Here is a 24,923-nt window from a genome sequence, read left to right as displayed (position 1 = left end):
AAGGTTACAGCTTCCAGGATTTTTAGGTGACACAAAGTGATAATTTAACTAGGAGCGAGGAGAACAGATAAGCAGGGAAAGATGGTAGGAGCTGCTCTTGCTGAGATGAGATGGAATGAAACTTCCGGAATTTCTAGGCTGAGGAACATCATTCTGGTCTCAGGTCCATTTTAGAATTTTTCTACTAGAAAATCAACAGCTCTAATAATTACCAAAGAACGAAAGAAAAGAAAAACCAGTTCTGAAAAGTTGAATCCAAGCATTGTTTTCAATACCGATCCATTTATTGATTTTTATTTTATTTTTTTAGTTATTTCCTCCACTTGCTCAGCAACCTGGGAAGAGATTTCAAAGCAACATCAGGGTTTGTGGACGAGAGTTTGAAATTTAAAGACTTGGTAAGAATGTCTGTTCAGTTCTTGTAACTTGATGCCGATAGAAGGGTGTAAGACAGGGGTCCCCAACCCTCGGTCCGTGGACCGGTACCGGGCTGCGGCGTGCCAGCAACCGGTCCACAAAGTCCCATCCACAGGATGCAGGCAGTACACAAAACCACACCCCCTCCGGTCCTTGGAAAAACCTTTCTCCACGGAACTGGTCCCTGGTGCCCAAAAGGTTGGGGACTTCTGGTCTACGAAATTTGGGCAAGGTCAGGGCTTAGGGGGTTTTTTTCACGATAGCAACTGCAAAACCTTCCGGATACGTTCACGTTTTTCTTCCAGGAGATCGTCTTCCATTTCAGAATGATCGTACTCCTTCATCAGAGCTTCGGCTTTCTGCACGGTTGTGTCCCGGGCACGGCCTTGAAGTCCTTCAAGATACCGCAGCAAAATGGAGAAATATTGATCGGGGACCTGTAAAAAAAGGAGCAAGTAGGGTGAGCGAAGTGTTTTTACCCAGCCCACAATAAGTGGTACCAGGGCTTTTTTTCTCATAGAACGCTCAGAACGGAGTTCCGGCACCTTTTTTTGGATGGAACCTTGTAGGGTAGGCAAGGCGGGTTGTATGACAGGTGTGAGTTCCGGCACCTGTTTCTTTTACAAAAAAACCACTGAGTGGTACAATGGGGTGGAGATAAGACCCGAGCAATCAGGAGGACATGGACATGGAAGCAACACCGTTTCCTGAACGGAACGAGCTTTTTCTTTCTTACCCGATCCTTTTAAGGGTGGGTCAGTTCCTTTTTAGTTTTATTCATTTTTAACATACGACGTGAAAATACAAAAGCACGTAGTGGGGGACAACAGTAGAAAAAAAGAGTGGGGGGAGAAAGGTGTGAAGAAACAAAAGGCATTGACTTCCGACTCTCCCTGTGGCAGGAAAATCAGACGCTAAACTCAAATCTCAACTTTTTACATTTCTGCAGTAGTGTGCACTCGCCATTTCTGTATCCAGGGTGGGTCTGTTCCGCATGGATGGAGAAAATCCAGCTTTTGGCTCATGCTGCACCTGTGTTTAATTTATTTAACAAGCCGGCCAACTCAGGATGATGTAAATAAAGCAGGGTTTCTCAGGCTCAGCCGCTTTAAAATGGGGGGGGGGTTACTTCCAACTCCCAGAATTCCCCAGCCAGCATGGCTGGCTAGGGTATTCTGGGAGTTGAAGTCCACCCATTTTAAAGCGGCTGAGCTTCAGAAACACTAAGGTAGTGGAGAAATGAATGAAAACAATGCAGCCCAGAATCTGGGAAAATAACCCCCTTTCTGATGAACCCATAATTCCCGTAAGGGGTGCCATCTGCTGTACCCCGAGGCATGGGGTCAGAGCCGGGTCTGAAGGGCTCGTTTAAAGAGGTTCAAGGTAGGGGAGCATGGCCATTCCAGAGAAAGCAGGTATCCCGACAGAGGAGATCCCGTTTGGGGGGGTCTCATTGGAGGGGATCCAGTAGAGGTTGACTCTACTGGATGTTTCAGGATAGGCAGAAACTACAGATCACTGGGTGGTCCACCTCTTAGGAGGGTCTCCATCTCCATTACTGCCCAGGTTGGGTGCCCAGACCGTAGCTGCTTACACGAGAGCAAGGAAAGCAGGTGAGTTCAGCTTGGGGCATCTCGCTCCAGAAAAGACCAGACATTGTAGCAGGTCTGCATTGCTGATCCTCACATTCAGGGATGGGGTGTGGGGGGGCCTACCTGGTCTTTGTCATACATATGCAGAAGAAGCCATGTCTGCCTCGTCTTCTGAAATCTCCAGCCTTGAGGACTCTCAGACCAGCTGCAATAAAGCCAGAAAGAGAAAGCTGAAGAAAGAAATTCAGTAACAAAAGAGGGAAAGCCACCACCGGTACCCCGTATCTCCGTGTCCAGATCTTTGTTCAGAGCCTGGTGGGCCTGGAAAAAAAGTATTGAGCAGAACATGCAAAAAAAGAAAGATAGGATGGCTGGGGTATTCTAGGAGTTGAAGTCCACACATCTCACACTGGTTACAGTTGGGAAACACTGAGTCTTTGTGATGCCACCTTTATTTGAAAAACTGCTTTAAGCCTTCCATGTTGTTCCAAATGTACCTACTTTGGATATGTCCATTTACCGGTATAGATGAAGCTAGGTTTCCAAAGCTGTCCAGAGGGAAATTAAGACTACAGTGATGCTTGTACGTCACCCTAAAGCAGAAAAACATCAGAAGGACATCCACCATTGGTCAGGCTAGAAGACCTCCAAGGTCCCTTCTACCTCCATTGTTATTCTGTTAAACCTATTCAGGCATATTCAGCATTTCTCATTTGGAATAGTATTGAGTGCTTAAGCCACAAAACCATGGCTTTTTGTTGTCACCCAAGAAACTACTTAATGGAGACAGGTGAACTTGAAACGAGAGGTTATGAAGCCAACTTTTCATGGCCCAGAATTCTGATTAAACGAATCTGGATTTAATTGTTTCTGATGGAATATTTAGACCAGGTTTGGACATAATGGTAAATTATGATGTGTTGATCTTAAGAGTTGATATGTATGTGTTAAATAACTCATGCTTATGAAACAGGCTTGGTCCTGGCCAACGATATGCGATATCCAAACTCGGAGACTCAGATGAAATTTGTGTTGGATCTGCACCACAGTTTTTAGAAGTGATTGAAGCATATTGGAATCAAAGCTTCTTAGGAATGGTCCAACCATCAACTATTTTTGCAAACGTTTTCCAAAACACCTTGCTTCTAAATCTAAAATATAGAGAAATAGTTGCTGGCTTTCTTTATGCAAACACAAAACTGGTCCCCAAGCCAAAATTTGTAACAGAAGAATGCGACATAAAATTTAAGGCAGCTTGTTGCAAGGGTGTAAACAGGAAAATTACTTCCCTTATATAATTGAACCCTTGGGTTCTTTTTTTTTTTAAGGGTTATTGACTCTTTGATTATGTTATGAAAAAAACTCACAAAGGTTCCTTCTTATATTATGGCACTGTTTTATTAGAAAGACAGAGCCCATTGGATCAAACCAAGCCAGCCTTGGCTGGCTGAGGAATTCTGGGAGTTGAAGTCCACAAGTCTTAAAGTCGCCAAGTTTGAAGACCCCTGCCCTATATCATTTCAGACAAATGGTTGTCCAGTCTCTTTTTGAATGCCTGCAGTGATGGAGCTCCCACAGCTTCTGAAGGCTAGATATTCCATTGGTTGATTGTTCTCACTGTTAGGAAATTTCTCCTTAATTCTAGGTTGTTTCTCTCCTTGGCTAATTTCCAAACATTTTTTCTTGCCTTGCCATCTAAAAAAAGTGGAGCTACCATCATACCATTGTGGTTCCTTTCTGGAGTTTTTTGACCATACCCTGTGGACATCCCAACGCCACCTCTCCTAATTTGAGAAGAATGCCCAGGGACACCGCTTGAAAACAGACCCTCTGCCCATCTTTCCATGAGGATTGTACAACAACAGAGTCAAACCAACAGCATTCCTCCGTAAAACATGACACAATGCAGCTGTAGCACTGTTTGCATCCGGATGTCCCTGCTATTTTGCACTTCATTCTGGCCTGGATTGAGGTCCTGGAGGATGAAGCAAGGAGAGACATAACTTATCTCATTTTCCTCCCTTGATGAACTTCTTGGGGGGGCAGCGGCAGGGAAGAGAAACGAGGCCTCAACTGTTGGCAGGAAAAGCTTTGCTCAGCCAGGCAGGATCAACGGCAAACAGGGTCTTGCCTCCCCCCCCCCGAGAATCTCCAAGCCTTTCAGTGCAACATTCCCATACAGGCAATCCTCAAATTACAACCATTAGTTTAGCGACCGTTCGGAGTTGCAACAGCGCTGGAGAAAAGTGACTTATGACCGCTTTTCACACTGCAGCATCCCCATGGCCACCTGGTCAAACTGACTCATAGTTATGACAATTACAGGTCGCTCACTTAGCAACAGAAATTTTGGACTCAACGGTGGTTGTAAGTTGAGGTCATTTTTTTTGGGGGGGGGGGTGTTACGACAGAATTCCCAGCTTGTCACAGTACGACCCACCCGTTATTCCTCCCTGAAGCTTTTCTGAAAAACAGCACATTTTTTTTTATTTTATTTTTTTTGGCTTGTAAAAGAGGCTCTGCGCTCTCCAAATCATCCCGGCGTTATCTTGAACATTTCAAAAATGTCTTAATTTATTTGGACTCATGATGTTTACAACAAACGTCCAGCAAACCAAACATTTCCTCTTTTTTTCCACCCTTTCTTTTTTATCCCGGTCCAAGGCTTTTTTTCATCGTAAACATCCCCTGACAAAACCTAACAGAGGCATAAATCTGGATTGATACTGGTGCTGACCGTCCCAACACGGCCATTTCCTCTGGTGCAAATAAAGGGCCGTAACGGGTGTCAAAATTCGGAGCGGACAGCTCGCGTTCCTCTGTCTGATTCCTTCCTGGAAACCCCGACTTCTCCAAAATTTAATTCCAGGAAAGGAAAAAATGGCAAATAATCTCTGCATGGTGTGGTTTGCTGGAATAAAATGTTTTTAAAAGAATTTCCTTCACCAGGGGACCCTGTGATTGCGTTTGTTAAATCACATTCGTAGGTTGTGTTCCTCGACTTACGACCAAAATTGAGCCCCAAATTTCTGTTAAGTGAGACACTGGTTACGTGAATTTTGTCCCATTTTACGACCTTTCTTGCCACAGTTGTTAAGTGAACCACAACAGCTGTTAAGTCAGGAACACGGCTCTTCAGTGAATCTGGATTCCCCCCATTGACTTTGCCTGTCAGACGGTCGCAAAGGGGGATCGCGAGACACCCCCCCCCAGGACACTGCGACCGTCGTAAATATGAGTCAGAATGCCAACAATCTCAATTTTGGTCACATGACCCTGGGGATGCCGCAACAGTCGTGTGAGAAACACATCATGAGTCACATTTTTTCAGTGCTGTTGTGACTTTGAACGGTCACTAAACCGACTGTTGTACGGACCAGCTGTACTCGGATGGCGTGACCTTTATATCTTCTCATTAAACTGAAAACTTCGAAACTCACCAATTAGTTTGCAAACAACTGACAGCAGAATAATTCTACGTTGAACTGTGATATTATGATAGCGATTTTGACAAGATTTTAGTCATCTTTCGATTTCCTATTGCAGAAGGAAGGCACTTTTGAATCTGGGACATATTTATTTATTCTGGAACGCTCAAACATAAGAGTTGAAACTTTTTTTATATGAAACTCCCGTGACTATTTTGAATTAAGAGATGTCAGCAGAGCTAGAAAACACGAAGTCCTCGGCAGCGGAGAAAACACCAACCACACAGGGATTCGAAAATCTTGATGGGCAAGAATTGCTGGATGTACCTGCTGAGCCTGGCTCAGTTTTACATAATGAAATCCAGATTTTCCACAATGCGGGTCCTTTGGACTTGTCACACAAACCCTTGCCGTGTTTGAAAATATGACTTCGTGTATAAATATAGTCGAACAACATCCGATAAATTTCCATGACTCAAGTGCGTAAACAAACAACAATAATTCAAGACAGCATGACGCTGGGGCGAAAAAAATTAAAAATAAAAATACTTTCAACACAGACGTTAACTCACATTCCCACACTCTTGTGGTCCTCTGAAGCCACTCAGTGCCCATCTCAGGACGCGACATTTCCCAGCAGCCTCTGTGGTGACATTCATTTAAAAAACAGGCAAGGCTTCGACTCTGGGCGGGGGGGGCGCACACCCTCTTCATCTTTATTTAGTTTATTTTTAACAGACCCAGGTGATCCCCTTTCGTGACTTTTTGACCAGCCAATTCAATGGGGAAGCCAGATTCACTTAACAGTCGGGTTACCGACTTAACGACTGCGGTGGATTCACTTAATAACGGTGGCAAGAAAGGCCATAAAACGGGGCGAAGCTTACTTAACAGATGTCTCGCTTAGCAACAGAAATTTTTCACCCAGTTGTGGGTGCGAGTCAAGGACTCCCTGTGTTCTCTTAACCATTGTATGATTCATTTAACGACTGCAGCGCTTCGCTTAACAACCCCGGCAAAAAAAAAAGTTGTAAAACTGGGCGTGACTCAGTGAAGAACCTTCTGACTTAGCGGTGGAAATTCTGCTCCCCATCGTGGAACACCCCCCCCCCCTTGCCTTGGTTTGCCGGGCAGGCAAAAATTAAAGTGAAATAAAATGAACACAAATCTCCTCTCGGTTCATACATATTGTATATTTGTCTGCTCCAATTGCTAAGCGCAAAGACGCCGGCGAGGGGAGCCCAGAATTTATTCCTTTGTTTTTCAAACCAGAAAGCGCGTCTTGCCATAATCGCTAACATACGTTCCAGAATACCTATCAACCCATGACAGATAAACCGCACATCTCTTCGAAGCAGCCGAGGATTCCAGCTGCTCCTCAAATTGTGTTGAAGAGAACAATTTGTGTTCTGCTCTCCCTCCGCTCTACGGAGGAATCTGTAGCCCGACTCGTGTGTCTTTCAAGCTGGGACGCAATTAATTTGCTCCAGCCAGACGGAAGAGTAGAGTACATCCCTGTTCCTAGAAGTCGTATTCTTGGTTCTAGGAACTGCTAAAGGTAGGAAGTTGGGAAAATGGGGCGTTAAGTGGTGAATCTACCTATGGCGAGATGTTCCTTAAATCCCGCCGGGTCAGGCGTGTTAGCTGCACGGATGTAAACTTGTGACCTTGACCTATCTGTAGTCACATGTTAGCCTTTGGGATTCTAAAATGAAGCCTTATTTGTTGACTCTTAGGGTGGGAAAGAGGTGGACTAGAAATAAACAAAGTAGAAGCCATGAATCCAGAAAGTTAGGGGAAGGAGACAGACCAGGGCACGTTACACGGATCTAAGAGGGCCTCAGACTGACGTTTCTCTTCCATAACCTTCCATGTGGTATAACAACTAAGAAACAGTCCCAAAGGTGTTTTTTTCCCCAAAAGGCAACTGTACTTTCTTGGTTTTTTTCTCCCCCTTGAAACCTTTCGGTCCTCATCCAAGAAGCTTCTTCAGTTCTACTGAAGAACTGAAGAACGGAGGAAGCTTCTTGGATGAGAAGCAAAACTTTTCAAGGAAAAAAAGCACCTTGGGGACAACCATGAGCTGGATGACGGAGAATCTCCACAGACATTCTAACCCAGACACAGGAACCGCTAGAATTTCACTCCAAATTGTGACCCAGGACTGCATGTGTGAAGGTGGCCCATTTTTTGCAACCCAATGAGAGTTCTACTCCTTGGCCAGGAAAGATCATCGTGAAAACTTACGTCTTTAAATAGTCCAGTGCCAACTCTGATCCCGATGGCTTCTTCGGTTCGTTCTTCTTGGCCCCAATCCTCGCTTCTCGCATTAATTTCTTTTGTGCTTTGTTACGCTCCTTCTTCAGCTTTCGTTCCAATACCCTCTTCTCCGCTGGAGAAAGTTCTTCTCCGGTCTCCTCTTGTTCCTCTTGTTTTTCCCCCTAGGAGCGAAGAGAACAAACTAAATCCGCAGCTCATAAAACTCGGCTCCATCACATACGGCCCATACTGGTCAGAAGGAACATCTGAACCCAGGTTAGGAATCCTTTGCCTTCAATTGACTACCGAGGCACTGGGAGGCTTCCAGCCATTCAGTCCCGGCAGGACCAGACCCACCTCGGAAGGGGACTTGAAGGTGCATTGAGGAAGAAAGTCCCAAAAGTCACAAAGGCTCTCAAAATACATGGCAAAGAAAACAAACAAACAACCCCCCAGACCTTTTCAGGCCCAAATGATGAGAGAGACCGGGAACATTATTCAAATTTGCAGCTTGTAGGTAGGTATACATCGTGAAACCGTAGCTTATGCATTTTGTGGAGAGAGAGAGAGAGGAAAAACAACAGAAGAATTACAGAAAGTGAGACATGGATATAAAGAAAGACGCTGGAATCATGCTGTGATTTTAGATTGGTAAAACTGGAGCTTGATCAATGATCTGTTCCGTGTGCTGAATATTCATTAAAATGAGTTAAGCAGATCTCCTGGATGGAGGGAGGGATACAGAGGGAGTGGTTGGCTTCAAGTCTGATACAATGGAAACACAACCGGAATGCCTTGTTTCCTGGACTCTCCGATAAAGGTTTTAAAAAGGGTGGCTGGAGATTTAATAAATTGGAAGTCCCTTTAGTAAGGCGCGATACACGTCTACTGATAATCATTTCTTTTTTTTAAAAAAAATATTTATGGAGGAAAAAAAGGTCAACTTGGTTCAGGAGAGAAAGTTAAAGTTTGTGGTAATGTGGTATTTATTTCTCTATGGGGGATTACTGGATTGAGCTTCTGAGGAGGAGGAGGAGGAGGAGGATAGGTGGATAGGTAAATGGAAAGGGAGAAGGGAGAAGACGATTTAGACATTCCTAGATTGTTCAAAAAAGGGACGCGGTGGCTCAGTGGGTTAGGACCCTGAGCTTGTCGATCAGAAGGTCGGCAGTTTGGCGGGTCGAATCCCGAGTGCCGCGTAGCAGAGTGAGCGCCTGTTACGCGTCCCAGCTTCTGCCAACCTAGCAGTTCGAAAGCACGTAAAAATGCAAGTAGAAAAATAGGGACCACTCCGGTGGGAAGGTAACAGCGTTCCGTGCGCCTTTGGCGTCTAGCCATGCCGGCCACGTGACCACAGAGACGTCCTCGGACAAGCGCTGGCTCTTCGGCTTTGAAACTGAGATGAGCACCGGCCCCTAGAGTCGGAAAACGACTAGCACGCACGTGCGGGGGAACCTTTACCTTTACCTTTAGATTGTTCAAACAAGCTGAACAAAATGTGTTATCCTTCGACTGCTTCTTACTGTCAGAAAGAACTGGATGGTCTAGAATTAGCTCGTTAAACTTGAGATGCCTTTGTTCTATAGAACCAGGGCTTTTTTTTTTCATAGAACGCTCAGAACGGAGTTCCGGCACCTTTTTGGGATGGAACCTTATAGAGTTGTATGACATGTGTGAGTTCCGGCACCTTTTTTTTCTACAAAAAAAGCACTGTATAGAAGAGTTATGGAATTCTGAAGCCTGGCAGGGTTGGCCATCTGGGCACCTGCGACGTTATCCCGGAAGGAGGAGAAACGAAGAGCTGGTGCCGTGGGCCCCGTCTAGCCCTCGGCCTGAATCTCAAACCCAACTCTTCCCTGCTTCCTCATTAAGCCACACAGCTCTTGAATTCGAGCATCCCGATTTCAATAGGGAAGATGGGAACTACGTGCTTGGCCCGGATCTGAGGCTGCTCCTGGTTTTGCAACCGGCTGGTGGTCCGTCACCCTGATCCTAAGGGGGGGGGAGACCAGGAGTGAGCAGCCTCCCGACCATCTCCAGGGCTGGGCTGAGGGGGTGGAGGGTAAAGCTTAGAAGGCTTCAAGGTTTAGAAAACCAGCCAAGGCCTCTGATGGAGAAGGGAACGCCATGCCCGCCACGGAGAGGAGGAGGAGGAGGACCAGAGAGAGGCGGCTGGCTGCCAAGGAGCTCGGCAGCGTGACCGAGTTTCTTTAATGAAAGCCAGTATTTCTTCATAGAGCTGACCCAGCCTCCAGTGACTGAAATCAATAAAAACAGTCGGATGAGGGGCCCGGGTGGGGGAGGACCCCCCCTTCTCCACCAGCTTTCTCTTGGCTTTGCTTTCCACTTTCTCCTCTCCCGGAAAAAGTTTAAACTCCGTTAAACTCTCTGTGCTTTTGCTTAAGCTGCAAAGATTCTCTCCACCCTCCACTCTGGCTCCCCCCCCCTTGTTTGGACATTTTCTTCTTGCTTGACTGAAGGTTTCGGTGAGAGGAAGGGCCTTGATGACCTTCCCCCTTCCTTCCTTCCTTCCTTCTCTCTCTCTCTCTCTCTCTCTCTTTTTTTTTTGAAAGCAATGAAAGAATTGTTTTGGAACTAGGAACCTGCCCAAGCAGGGACGCGCATCCGGATGGCTTCCTGACCTGATCTTACTGTTTGGGAGCAAGCAAAAGAAAAAGAAAAAGTAAAAAAAAAAAGGGGGGGGAGAGGAGGAAATGAAACCCAGTTCAGAGCTGGGGAGGAAGGGGGGAAAAAGAAAACAACGCTGAAGAGATGAAGGAAGGGAGATGTGGGCCTTTACTGCGCCTGCCTTGCCCGGAAAGAAAGAATTTTGTGTTGCTGATGTGCTGAATGCTAAAATGGCTGCAAAAAAAGGCCCCGGAGGGGGTGATCCGGCCCCAAAAGCAGAACAAGGAAACCATCCAGTCTTGAAGAGTTCATTCTCTGTCCCTGGTAAGTCCCGTCATATATATATATATTTATTTATTTTAAGCTTTGGGTCAAAGCCTGAAATGAAACAGTTTGTCATCTTTATTGTTATCTAACCAGAAAAATGTTTTCAGTGTGCCTTCTTCTTCCTTCGTTTTTTTTTTTTTTTTTTGCTCTTATAAAGACTAAGGGTGTAAACAAAGCAGATTTTATGAAGGGTTTGGCCAAGAGAGCTGTCATCGGTCAAGTATGCGCAGAACGCCGGAGGGAATCTCTTTATTCATGGTTCGCCCTGCTTAGGTTTCGCTTGGGTTATGGACAAGTGCTCGACTGGGTCTCATGTGCTGGGATGCCCCCTGTGGGGTTTTCACTGGGGAACATGATGGAGGCCCCCAGCGAGGGAACTGCGATGATGAAGGTTGCTGTGAGGAGGGACCAACTCTTTGGGGATGCCCGTCATAGAACCCTTAGCTGGTATAGCCGCTACCTGGAGCATCTGGCTTTTAAGTAGAAGACTTGGAGAAGAAAGTTTGTGTGAAATGGTATAGGGCTTCCTACTTTGAGCAGGGGGCTGGACTAGAAGACCTCCAAGGTCCCTTCCAACTCTTCTATTCTGACTACATTCCATCACAATGAGACTGTCTAAAAGCTAAGCAAAAGAACACGCTGTAGCAAGGTGGGGCAAATTTAATGTGGGACAAGTTTGATGAAAAGAAGGACTAGGGGGTGACATGACAGCAATATTCCAGTATTTGAGGGGCTGCCACAAAGAAGAGGGGGGACTTATTTCCCAAAGCCCCTAAAGGCAGGAGAAGAAGCAACGGATGGAAACTAATCAAGGAGAGAAGCAACCTGGAATTAAGGAGAAACTTCCTGACTGTTGAGAACAATTAACCAGAGGAACAGCTTGCCTCCAGAAGTTGTGGGTGCTCCATCACTGGAGGCTTTTAAGATGAGATTGGACCACCATTTGTCTGAAATGGTATGGGGCTCCTGCTTGAGAAGGGGGTTGGACTAGAAGACCTCCACGGTCCCTGCTAACTCGGTTATTCTGCTATGTCTCCTTTCCTCTGGATATAAAACTGTGAAATTCAGCCAAATCATGTTATTGCAGTAAGGATAATCAGCATCTTAGATGCACATAATCAGCGCAAAGGCTTTCGAGACCTTTCAACTGTTTTGGCGGCTCCCCATACTTTTTTTGGGGGGAGGGGGGGTGCTTGTAAAGTTTTTGGATAAATCTTCCCGAACGAAAGGCAGAGTGAGCCGGAGGGCAGATTTAAGGATGCAGGGCTGGAGGACAAAGTCCTCATTTTTCGCATGACTGTAAGTCTCGCTGACCGGAACATTTGCAGAACGCAGAATACAAGCATCCTCATCTTACAGTCCTTCAGTGACTGTTCGAAGCGCTGGAAAAAGGGACAGGTGACCATTTTTCACACTTGCGACCGTTGCAGCCACCCCCACCCCCACCCCCCATGATCAAAATTCAGACGCTTGGCAACAGGCTCGTATTTATGACGGGGGCAATGCCTTTGGGTCATGTGATCCCCTTTTGCGACCTTCCGACAAAGAAAATGAATAGGGAAGCCTGATTCACTTAACAACCGTGCTGCAGTGACCCGCTTAACAACCGTGGCAAGGAGCTTCGCAAAATGGGGGCAAAACTCACTGAACAACGGACGAGAACGACTCACTGAGCAATGGAACTATTGGGCTCGGATGCGGTTGTAAGTGGGAGCTGTTTGTGCTTTCCGTCTCCGAACCCGGGACGTGCATGCAGCACCCTTGTGCTCTGGGGTTGTTATGAGACCATCTGTTTCAACATACTTCTTTTTTTTGTTGAAGACTGTGGCACAGGCTTTCTGCCTGCAGTCTCTGACTCCTGAACGGAGAAAAATGCCAAGAGAGGGCTGCTTCCTTGGGTGTAACAGAGCTAGCCAAACATTTTTTACTTGCGCCATTTTATAAATAGTTCAGAAGGCGCAGGAGCAGCTGCCGGATGTCAAAGGGTCGAGTGGGCAATGCGTGGGGAACCCCCCCCCCCCCCGGGCATTTGTGCACAAACATGTCTGAGCCCTGGGGCTGGAGGAAAAAATCATCCATCATCCACGTTCAAGAGGTGGGGGAAGGAACTGAGAGCTGTAGAATGAATTCACGCCAAAGTGAATTCGAGAGAGCTCTCCAAACTTGGCCACTTTGACTTGTGGCTGGCTGAGGAATTCTGGGAGTCCAAGTCCACAAGAAGACTTGTCGCCGAGTCAGAAGTTGCCAAGTTTGGAGACCCTTGTTCTAAATCAGGGGTCCTCAATCTTGGCAACTTGAAGACTTGTGGACTTCAACGCCCAGAATTCCTCAGCCAGCCATTTTGGCTGGCTGAGGAATTCTGGGCGTTGAAGTCCACAAGTCTTCAAGTTGCCAAGGTTGAGGACCCCTGTTCTAAATCATTCTTCTGAATCTGCGGCCTGATTCAGCCAGAACGCTGCATACCGCCAACCATACCTTTGTCCTTCAGTAGCACACAATTTCCACATTTTCCTCAATGCTGTAATTCACTCGTGCCGATTCCTGACAGGTACTGATGTCTTAAAATAGGTTTTTAGGGAGAAAAAAGGCCAGGTCTTCTGGTTTCTCTATGACTGCAGTCCCAGGCTTTATTAGAAATGCATCCTTCGCAATCAGTAGAACTTATTTGTATATATGTGGGTTTTAGACAGACTTGCAGAAAAGAACACCGCATAGTAGAAAGCGTGGGCTTTACTCACGTTATAGAGCTATTTGGCCAACGAAGGCCTGAATGTATTCTTGATCAGAAGAAAAAGCTTGGTTGAAGGATATTTTCCAGATTCATTTACTAGTCACAACAGACACATATGCTATTTTTGACTTAGTAAAAATTAAGTTGTAAATCTTGAATCGTGGTGTTTTCTCTCCTGCGGTTTCCCAGCCAATGGTGGGCTGGAAAGGCCTGGTAGCAATAGGGTGGCCTCCAAATATTTTGGAAAATAGGGATTTGGCCAATGTTTAACTTCCAAGGACAGCTGTGAGAACTCCAGTTTGTCCCAAAGAACCTTAAACAGTAATGTTATACTGGGTGATTCTAGAAACATTCAAAGACTTGAATTTCAAGTGGAAATATCTTCTCAAAGCCGCGAAGGTTAGAGTTACAGAAATAATCTTTACTAGCTACAGAAAAAGGCTTGACTTGCACTGCAGTAGCAACATAAGCTTTTGCACTGACATCAAATAAGCTGTTTTGGTGTCCAGAAGCTTCATAATTATGAAGGTTGCTGAGGTTCAGGCTGGTTGGGGAATTCTGGGCGTTGAAGTCCACAAGTCTTCAAGTCGCCAAGGTTGGTGTAAACTAAAAACTTCTGAGTTAAAACTCATCTCAGCCATGAACTTGCTCGGTATCTCCAAGAAACGACTTTCCCATCTGAATAATGGTACGGTGGCAGCCTAGGAGAGCATCGTATTAAGGTACAACGTAACTACCACCATGTAAAGCCGGAGTTCCTCCAACTCTTTCTGTTGTGAGAGAATCAGAAACAAATAGTACGTTTGGGCCCAGGAAAAACCCTTCGCTCAGCCACAACATGTTCAGTTATGCAAGAGGGATGTGTACAGGAACGCATTTTTGTACAGCCTGCAGAATTGCCAAATACTATTTTGCATCGCATGATTGACTCCGGAGGATAAACAAAGGCAGAAAAGAGGGTGTTTCACAAGCTGAGCCTCCAATGGCACTTCTCTCAATCAAGGTCAATGTCATATTGTTTTAGGGAACGAGACAGAATTATCCTCTAAGCTAACAGAGGAAGTCTCCAAGGAACTGTAAACTTTATTACATGCAGATGGAGGAGGAAGAGGAAGAGGAAGAAAAGGAAGGAGGCGGCTGTGGGGCCCTTGATGCTCCGAGCTTGGTGGGTTTGGCCAATAAAACTCAAACTCAGAATCAGACAGGCACTCCAAATGAGGGGATAATTCATGAGGCCCCAGAAAAACCACTAACCCCCAAAACACAAGATGTGGCGCCTCAAATTAGCTTCTCCAATGGTGTCGTGCAGTCCCACACGTGGGTGCACGTTCCCCTGTCTGGCTTTCCTGTGTGAAAGCCGCATATTCATCCTGCATCTCCTGATGGCTGGCGATGAAATTTGGTCCATTCCACAAAGCTTTCTTCCCTGCGTGGAGATGAGACGGATCTCAAGTGTCAGGGCATAAAGAAGTTCAACCAAGGGGCATCTGTTAAACAGCTGTGGGTTAGCTGTCTGGCGGGGCTGGTGCCGATGCTCTCCTCCTGCTATCTCCCTGCCTACACCTACGCTTGTAGCAACATATGTGCACGCAGGAAAGCCAAAAACCGACTGATTTTCATTTCAGGAATGGCACGCACCCGCACACAAATAGACAGACGGCGTGATAAATGCCTTGCATACGCTGCTCTGACACATCTTGGGGAGTTAATAGGACTCTCAGCAGCCTAATAAGGGAACGGGACTTTGAAATGCCACTTTTCCTTCTTCAAAGGCTTTCTCCTAAGGCGAATCCAGGATCAGGAATCCAGGAAGAGCGTGTTCTTCTAGAAAGAAAGCATTCTGTCCCTGTCTAAAAATAAAAGAGTACTCGAGTCATTGGTGGAGGATAACAGAAAGAAACGGCTGGCCACCAGAAGCTGTGGGTGCTCCAACACTGGAGGCTCTTAAGAAGAGACTGGACGGTCACTTGTCTAAAATGTATAGGGTCCCCTGCTTGAACAGGGGGTTGGACTAGAAGACCTCCAAGGTCCCTTTCAACTCTGTTATTCTGTAGTCTGCAAAGTCACGGTCAGCCCCACCTCAAGAAAGAGACCCTTCTCTTAAGATGCTGTGAAATACACGCGCACCCGTTGCACATTTCCCACATCCTGAGTTGTACACTACTTAAACTGTTTATATTCTGCTTTTCACGGAAAGGTGTTTAAGTTGCAAGAACAGCTTAAGAACACTTCCCCACCGCCCAAACACACCAAAATACAGTTTAAAACCCTGTGCTGTTAGATGACCATGCTCTAACCTATTCTGGGTAATTTTTTCTTTTATGTAACCCGTTTTGGCTGCCCGAGCTATTCTTTCCAGCTCATTTTATGCATTCTTTGGTTGTCCTTATTTCCTGTTCATAAAGAACAACTCAAGAAATTCAGGAAAGACCGGCCTGGCCAGTTGGAAGATCATCAGAGCTCCGAGCTGGCTTGAGGAAATAAGGTCCTTTTGTGGTAGAGATAGGATTGGTTTCTGGTAGGCTGGCTTGTGGATCACACAAAGGTTTTCATCTCATTCCTACCTTTTTGTTCCTGACGTTTAAGAATAAAGAAAAGCCACAGACACCAAGAACTGGTTACTAACCATGCTTCCTTTTCTGATTTAAGTGATTATGGGACATCAAGTTGTGGTTGATTCTTAGTGACCACACAGATGTTCTCCTGTCGTTTCTGAAGGAGAAAAAAAAATGCTAATTTGTTCAGACTACAAAAAAAGAGAGAGTTTGTACTTGTGTAGAGCTAAACTCTCAGAGTGAGAAAGGAGGCAGAGAATACAGTTTGGCACTATATCTAAGCTAGTTCAGGTATTATGATCAATTTCTTTTTAGACTGACATTCTTCTACCCATCCGTCTATCCATCCACCCATCTATCCATCCAACTACTTAATCCCTCTCTCTCTCCCTCCCTCCCTCTATCCATCCATCTACCCACCCACCCAAGTTTTAAAAGAACTCGTCAAAGCCAAGAAAAGCTCCCAGTGGATCAGCATATTTAGAATTCAGCAAGGAATTCCTTAATAATAACTACACACTCCCGTTTCTACCTTTGAGTGAAATACAAATGTAAATGCAAAATTGGAACAAATGCCTGTAAGATATGACTAGCTTTAATTTATGCAAAGAAAAAAAATGTTGTCAACACAAACCAGGCTACTTAAATACCTCTTGTAATGAGTGTAAATTAACTCTAAGCAGCTCTGCTCATATCCAAGGTGTTCTACAACTATTATCTCCCTTCCCCCCCCCCCTAGTAAACCGATCCTGTCGTTTCATTAGTCGGCTTGCATGCACAAGTCAATATGAAATCCAGAAATTTAAATCACGCTGTGCCCTGGTGGGAATTTCCTGCTGACGGCGACGGTGGGCACTTTGCATTTTGAGTGGCTGTGAATGCAAAAGGCCTAATCCTGAGCTGAACAGGGGCTCTCTGTCTTCATTGTGCAGAGAGCCCAAATACAGAAAATTCTATGAAAAACCTGAAGACAGATGTGGTTACAGGATGGGCACTTTCCTGGTTCCCCCCCCTCCTCCCACCTGGGAAATTTTTGTGGTTAGAGGGGCCACAAAATTTTCCATCCTTGGATGGAGAGTTCCTAAAATGTGGCCGCATCTTGCCCAGGGTGCTTGTGTGTGTGGGCCAAAACTTTCCATTCTGTTGAACCTGGGAGTTTTGTAAAGTCAGCCACCTTATGGGATTTTCTAAGACTTACCAGGTCTTGCTGCAATGAATTGAACAGAAGTGGCATTCGGGTGACCAAACTGCAGGGAAGCAACAGCGCGAGTGGACACTCACAAATGCAGCAAGCAGCAGAGCAGTTTTACGACGGTCACAACTTATGATTGCAAGGGGCAGGTTGTAAACTGAGGACTACCTATGCTAAGGAAGCTAAACCTGGACAGAAATAATCAGAATTTTCCCCACAAACCTTTTGCAACTTATACTTTATGCTTTAAGCCTCCCAGAATTGGTATGAGATGAGCAGCAAACAATCAATCAAACAAATAAATAATGCCAGCACTCCATATTCAAATCCAGTTTGACTATGTTACTTTGCGCTAGAAAGATTTAAATGGCTTGGAACTTAGAACAAACATTTTCAAGAGCTGCTTGCATCCATGTGAATTTCTCTGGATGTGAACTGCTTCAGAAATAGGGCCATTCCTTCTAAAAATACTGAAAAAACCACAGTTCCTGTCTGCCTGACAGCCTCTGCGAGGGATTAACCGCATCAGCCAATATTCCACATTTCTGCTGAATCATCTCAGAAAAAGCTGTGATTTTCAATACTGTCCTTTTCATGGGATTCTCGTACGAAGGGATGAAAATAGCATTACACTCATTTACTCAGGATAATAATAATAATTAAAAAAGCCAAGAATGTTTAGGTATTCAATGCAAACCGTAACACAGGCATTCTTCCCAGCACTACGAATAATTGAAATCTGTCGATTAAAAAGAACAAAAAGTTACCTTGGGGTAAGATGGGCGGCTAATAAATCTTACAAATAAAATTTAAAAAATAAATAAAGAAAGAAGTTTCAGCTCATAGCAAGTTCACCCAATGCACCCTGGGTTCCACGTTTTTCACAATCTCCCTTCTGAAATGGTTTTCCCACGATTAATGTGTACGAACAGTGGAAAGCAAACAGAAGTTCAGAAGCATCTGCCCAACTCACATGGGGGGGGGAACCCTTACATGTAGACAGTTGACTGTACTCAGCTGCAAACATCAACGTGCTCAGCTTTGCTGCACCTAGAAAAATATGTCAATGGACAATATGGACAATTCAACGCCGTACAAAGCACATCATTCAGTCCGGCCCCGATGCCAAGGCTTGCATTTGTCAAGAAGGCTTTCCGAGTGCCAGGAGAATAAAAACAGTGGCAATTTTCTACTCTTGCAAAGAGAGGAGGCAAAAGGGTGAATGCCGCTCTGTTCTCCACAAAGGGCTTGTTATATCATCCCTTCGCTGAAACACGCTGGATGGGGGGGATGTTAAAAGACCGACTTTTCCAGGCTATGGACCGACTGGGTTATTTAAAGCCAACTTCCCCGGTGGAGTGAATGACTCTGGCATGGGGCACCCCGGCTGGGAAAAATGCCATTTTGGACTTCGAAACTCTTCTCTACGTTATGCGGTTCCGGACTGCACGAAATGCATTTTGTGCATCCAGTTGGAAGCATCTTTGAGGTCCCTTTATGGGGTTGGGGGGAATGTCTGAATGCTGCTGAGATGAGATTGAACGTGACCGGATGGTCTGGCTTCATTATTATCTATTTTATTTTATTATTTTATTTTATTTTATTATTTTATTATTTTATTTTATTTTATTTTATTTTATTTTATTATTATATTATATTATATTATATTATATTATATTATATTATATTATATTATATTATATTATATTATATTATTATATATTTTATTTTATTATTAATTTTTTATTATTTTATTTTATTAATTTTTATTTTATTACTTTATTTTCTTAATTTTATTAATTTTTATTTTATTACTTTATTTTATTTTAAAATGTATTGGCCACCCATCTTACCATAGGGTAACTCTGGGCGGCTTACGGTCATAAAAATGGACATATTTTAAACTAGTGTTAGTTATTCAGGGGCTGCAAATACTTGCATAAGGAAAACAAAGGTATGATTTTTTTTTCCACACTAGCATAAAAAGAATAGGATTCTGTTACCACTGTATAATTTGGGTTTGTGTGCACACGCCATCCGAAGAAATAACGGGGGTGGGTGGGGGAGAAAGGATTGGAAGTTACGAGCAGCGTTCCTACTGCAGATTTATAAGAATATTTCTGCTAAAAGTGAAGATATGGGGATTATTAGCATAGAGAATAAATAATACTAATGGCATTACCTATGAGGAACAATGCAACCAGGAGCTAAGTCAATGTTTAATTCTATTGGGGGGGAAATGGATGCATTGCTGTGAGAGAGAGACTTTTGTGGTTCACAACAACATTTCTTTCTGGAATTTATGTCTTGCCTGTAGCTGTGAAACAATACTACAGGGCGCATGGGTTTGGAGTCTGTGTTTACTTTTCCTATCAAATATTTGCAAACAAATGGAACAGAGCGAGCATGATGGGCTTGCAGTTTAGTGCGCAAACCTTGAGGTAGAGGAGGGATGCCAAGCCAACTACTTATAGATAAATCGAACGCTACCCTCAGGAATCTCGCATCGTTCTGCTCAGAGTCAAGAGGTTTCTCAGTTATACAAAGTCACAAGGCTGGGAATATTAAGGTGATCTCATAATCACCCAGAGCAAGAAGCACCGCTGAGTAGTTTCAAAAGCCAATAAACCAGGAGGCTTGTAGCTCCACGTTGAGTTGGTGGCCTCTGAGCTTGGTGGTTTTTTTTGTAGATGTTTCACGACCCAACTAGGTAAAGTCATCAGTGCTATAGGGAGGGGAGGGGGCTGTGAAGTGCAAGAAGGGATGGGGGTTTGTGATAGTGGTGGTGGTGGTGGTGGAGGAGGAGGAGGAGGAGGAGGAGGAGGAGGAGGAGGAGGAGGAAGAAGAAGGAGAAGGAGAAGAAGGAGAAAGAGAAGAATAAGAATAAGAATGATGATGGGATCCTTGTTGCTCTCTGAGCTTGGCTCTTTTCTTACAGACGTTTCATGACAAGATTTGCCTGATTAGTGAAGGCTGGCTTATTCCATATAATCAGTAGGGTCTCACCGTCATCTTATTCCCCTTTCACATGTACAAGTTGCTACGTCGTGCCTATGTTTCCGATCTGACCGATGTTATGTACCTTTTCAGATCAATCCACCAACATTGGAAGCTGAAGACCCAACAATTAAAAAGAAGTCAACAAAATAAGTCCTCCTTAGACCAAAGAGACTTCACGGTAACTTGCCATTAAACCCCAGGATCGAAATGTTGATCTACACACAGAAATGCAGTGTCAAAGTGGTTCCTTGCAAGCAGTGTGTGATAGATTACAATATCCCTAAGGCAGGAGGATAGCTGAAGGGGTGAAGGAGGGATGCATTTGCAAGCTGCAAGCCATCCTTTGCATCACACTGCCCCCAAATGTCTGAAGGCTGCTTCAAATCTCAGGGCTTCAAAGAGGACGAGAATTATACCCCATTTCCATGTTTCGATACATCTTAAATAAGGTGGCATTGCGTCCTACCAACAATGCACAAACAGCTCTTGGGGCAACTGGCAAACATGCACACACATGTACATACAGACAAAAAAAATATATCCAAGAATCTAACTTTTTTTTTCATTCCAATTTGACTTTCCACAACAACTGCAGCTGACGAAAGCCAAGAATTAAAATTAGTCTGAAGTCAGCTGTTGGTGTCAAATAAAAATCTGGCTTTGCACATGATAACGTTTGTCATGGCTCTCGCAAAATTTTTAAAAAGGGCCACATTGCAGTTTATTTGCATTCTGTGTTGTAAAAATAAATCAAAACAGACTTTTAATGGATGCATAAATATTCCCTTTTATGCACATCTTAATTACACCAAGTGGCATTTAAAAGTACGTGTTAACCCTAATAATTAGAGTGCTTAGGTTTGCAATGTGGTTTTTAAAAAAATTTTTATAATGAAGTAAAATCTGGAATTTGGAACTAGTCAAATGCTGTATTTTGGTAATCTGCTACACTATTATCAGCACACAGGCTGTACCCCGCTCCCCGAAGTATGTAGATTCATATTTAAAATTGATTACATCTAATGAAGCAATACGGAAAAAACAGTAACAATCTAGAATTACAATAAGGAATGTTTTTTGAAAGACAGCATGGACAACTTCATCCTAATTAGGTTGTCAAATCTGGGACAAGAAAGCAGGTTTGGGCTTCTGTTTACAAGATACTAATTTACAAGTTAAGTGAACAAAGGGGCATTTTTAAACCATGATGACTCACTGCTGGTGGACTATAGTACAACAGGAGTAAACTTTACTGCATTTCCCATTTAGAATATTTTCATTAATTGAAAATGAATCTCCTCGTTTAAATGCGGAAGATGTCCAAGTCACGGGTGGTGCTCCAAAACCTTTTGTGATGTCAAGGTTTAAATATTTATGCTTCTTCCTCTTCAGTGATTAATGCTACGCTTAATTGCACTAAGGAATGCAAAGGTTAAGATGGGGGGGGGAGATACAACACCAAGACCTGGGTAAAATGTCGCTGTTGATTGGCTAAGAATCGGGTGGCACACAAGGAGTCTTGGCTAAGCAAGGCAGGTGTTGTGCCTGAGTTGACCACACTTTTGCGATAGTTGTCTGCAGTTGCTAAGTGAATCAAGGTCTGACCCCTGGAGGCTGCAGCCATCACAAACACCCGCCAATTGCCGAGCACCCAGACTTTGATTGTGTGATTGCAAAGCGGCTGGGACGGTTGTCGTGTGAGGACCTGTGAGGACCTGCAGCGCTGTTGTAACTGCGAAGGGTTGCGAAATGAATGGCTGTAGGCCAGGGACCACTTGTGTCAGCAGCTGCAGCACTTCAGTATGGGCACTCGACTTACGACAGTTCATTTACTGGGAAAAAAGTGACTTAGGACCGTCTTTCACACAACCATCGCAGCATCCCCAGGGTCACCTGATCAAAGTTCAGAGGCTCGGCAACTGGCATGAACTTATGAGGGTGGCAGCGGGCTGGGGGTCATGCGAACCCCTTTTGCGACAATCTGTGAGTCAACAGGGAATAAGCGCCTTAGGTGCAATCCCAAAACAACTGGAGCACCCCTTGGACACCATCATCGGCATTGACAAATTCGCCACCAGTCAATTGCGGAAGGCGGCCTTACTAGGAACAGTTTCCATCCTGCGACGAGATCTGTAATGCCATCAATTCAAACATCCAGATCTGCCTATCCCGGGTCCTTGGTAAGGACTCAATAGGTAGACAAAAATGCCGAATCCAGTCTGAACATCTGGCTGACTGTGCAAAATAATGATGATGATGATGATGATGATGATGTTGGAAGGGAACTTGGAGGTCAACTAGTCCAACCCCCTGCGCAGGCAGGAAAACCTAAACCATTTCAGAAAAGTGGCTGTCCAGTCTCTTCTTAAAAACTTCCATTGTTGGAGCATTCACCACTTCTGGAGGCAGGTCATTCCACTGATTGATTGTTCTAACTGTCAGGAAGTTTCTCCTTAGTTCTAGGTTGCTTCTCTCCTTGATAAGTTTCTAGAATGAAGCAAAGTCTGAACCAGGATTTCTGGATTCCCAAGTTTCTCATCAGCTCCGTGGCTGCCTTAGCTTTCCAACCTGCAACGCAACTGTGCCAAGAAATCCTGTCTCTGCTGATCCACCTTTGGAAACCACCTTTGCTGAGATGACAAGTCCTGAGTTTTAATCTCAGGTGGCGGCAGCAGTAGCACTTAAGAAGTGGTATAATAAAATAAAATAAAATAATAAAATAATAAGTGGTAGGTGATTGCCAAAGGAAGGAAGGCGGAACTGAGTACATTGCAAGGGTAGTAAAACTTCATCCTAGGTACCTCCGCTCGGTCTGCTTGGCTGGGTTGCAAAAACTGTAATGGCTTGGGCATTAAGACAAGGCTTCGTGCTCTTTCAGCACTCTGCACGATAGATGAGAAGCATCACCACAATCTTTACAAGGCACCTGCGGTTTGGGGGCAAACGCAATGAAGCGCCAACCTTCTGTGGCAAATGTCTCCCTTTTCATCATAAGGCTGCTCTATTAAAAGAGAACTGCAAAGTCTGTAAAATCCCACAGAGCAGTGTTTCTCATCTTTGGCAACTTTACGATGTGCGGACTTCAACTCCCAGAATTCCCCAGCCAGCAACGCACATCGTAAAGTTGCCAAGGTTAAGAAACAGTGCTGTAGAGTATTCTGTAGGAGTTTACAGAGAGGTAAAGGAATTTAAACTTCGCTTGTATTACGGAATGGGAAATTGACATAAATTACTCGTGCAATAAATAAAAGTCTGAATACTTTCCACAAAAAAAATTATAAAGGTAAACAATCCTATTTTTCTACACCGCTTGTTTTTAAAAGCAAAACATTACCACTGAAAACATGTATAAACACCATGTCAAATTTGTGATTTCCCTAGCTTACAGAATACAGCCTAGAATACAGACTAATAGAGTTGCAAGGGACCTTGGAGGTCTTCTAGTCCAACCACCTGTTCAGGCAGGAGACCCTACATCCTTTTAGATGAATGGCTGTCCAATCTCTTCTTAAAAGCCTCCAGGGATGCAGCACCCACCATTTTTTTCAGGGAAGACATTCCACTGGTTAATTGTTCCCACTGTCAGGAAGTTTCTCCTTAGTTCTAGGCTGCCTCTCTCCTTGGTTCATCTCCATCCTTTGCTTCTTCTCCTGCCTTCGGGTGCTTTGGAAAATAGAAAATTGCTTGTCCTAGGAAAGATAGCTTTGCCTTCAGCTGCATTTGAAAACCGTCTGTAATATAAAGGAGACTGGCTTAGACTAATATCACCTTAATACATCTCAAAGCCTAATTGATTTATGGTGGCACCAACCGTGTGAAAGAACATCTTTCGTTGGCATCTTTTACGCTAATGGGATGGTTTCAAACTCTGGTGCCATGGTGCAGTTGGGCAATGCTTAATCTCCATCTGTAATTTTGAAGAAGAGTAACAGGGCACGCACGGAGAGACACACTTCTATATATATTAAGATGCCTAAAAGCTTATCTGATATAATTAAGGTTTACATGAATAAACTGAAGGTGAGATGTTACCACACCATCTAGGACAAAATGGATGGCAAAATTTAAACTCTTCCGATACAAATTCGGTGTAAGCGAAAAAGAACTGGAATCCAACATTTTGACCTTTCAACCCACAGTACTAATATACCAGGGGGTCTTCAAACTTGGCCCTTTTATGACTTGTGGACTTCAGCTCCCAGAATTCCTCAGCCAGGGACGGACTACCTGTATTTAACAGTGAAAAGATGCGGAAAGCATATTTCAACCAAAGCAGGCGATAATTGTGAAATGGAATTTGGTTTGTTTTCTGCTGTGTTTTGCAGAGTTAATTCCAGAGAGTAACACTGGGCATTTCATTTGACAAGATAATGAAGATCTACCCTAGTATTTCCCAGTTTGTGTTTCCTGGACACGTGTAGAAAGCGGCTTTCTTAAGGATTCGTCCTTGGGGCGTGAGTTAGGAAAGGTGAAGGATTCCATGCTTTTCATGGCCTCTCCTAAGATGCAATTAAACACGACAGAGATTCAAGGTGCTGGTGATGACCTATAAAGCCCTAGATGGCATGGGCCCGGATTATCTAAGGCAGCGTTTCCCAACCTTAGGAACTTGAAGATGCGTGGACTTCAACTCCCAGAATTCCCCAGCCAGCATAGCTGGCTGGGGAATTCTGGGAGTTGAAGTCCACACATCTTCAAGTTCCTAAGGTTGGGAAACGCTGATCTAAGGGAGCACCTGCTGCCAGCGTCAATTACCCATCGTCCTGTGCGCTCCCACAGGGAGGGCCTCCTCAG

The 24,923-nt window shown here is 44.4% G+C and overlaps 1 protein-coding gene across 3 annotated transcripts in view; it reads right to left on the bottom strand.

Annotated features, from left to right (window-relative positions):
• Positions 1–262: 262 nt before the first annotated feature.
• CHLSN (cholesin) overlaps positions 263–24,923 on the bottom strand; it is a 67,809-nt gene continuing 43,148 nt past the window's right edge. For all 3 annotated transcript variants that reach the window (XM_083372921.1, XM_083372923.1, XM_083372922.1), the window contains exons 3-5: positions 7,685–7,878; positions 2,133–2,214; positions 263–854 (exon numbers count right to left, since the gene is read on the bottom strand). In XM_083372921.1, coding sequence (XP_083229047.1) covers positions 672–854; positions 2,133–2,214; positions 7,685–7,878 — 459 coding nt within the window. In that variant the 3' untranslated portion in view covers positions 263–671. The remainder of the gene's footprint in view (positions 855–2,132; positions 2,215–7,684; positions 7,879–24,923) is intronic.

This window comes from Vipera ursinii (genome assembly GCF_947247035.1).
Source record: "Vipera ursinii genome assembly, chromosome: 13".
Lineage (NCBI taxonomy): Eukaryota > Metazoa > Chordata > Lepidosauria > Squamata > Viperidae > Vipera > Vipera ursinii.
The sequence above is the reverse complement of the archived record's forward strand: the minus strand, read 5'-3'. Positions and strand labels throughout refer to the sequence as shown.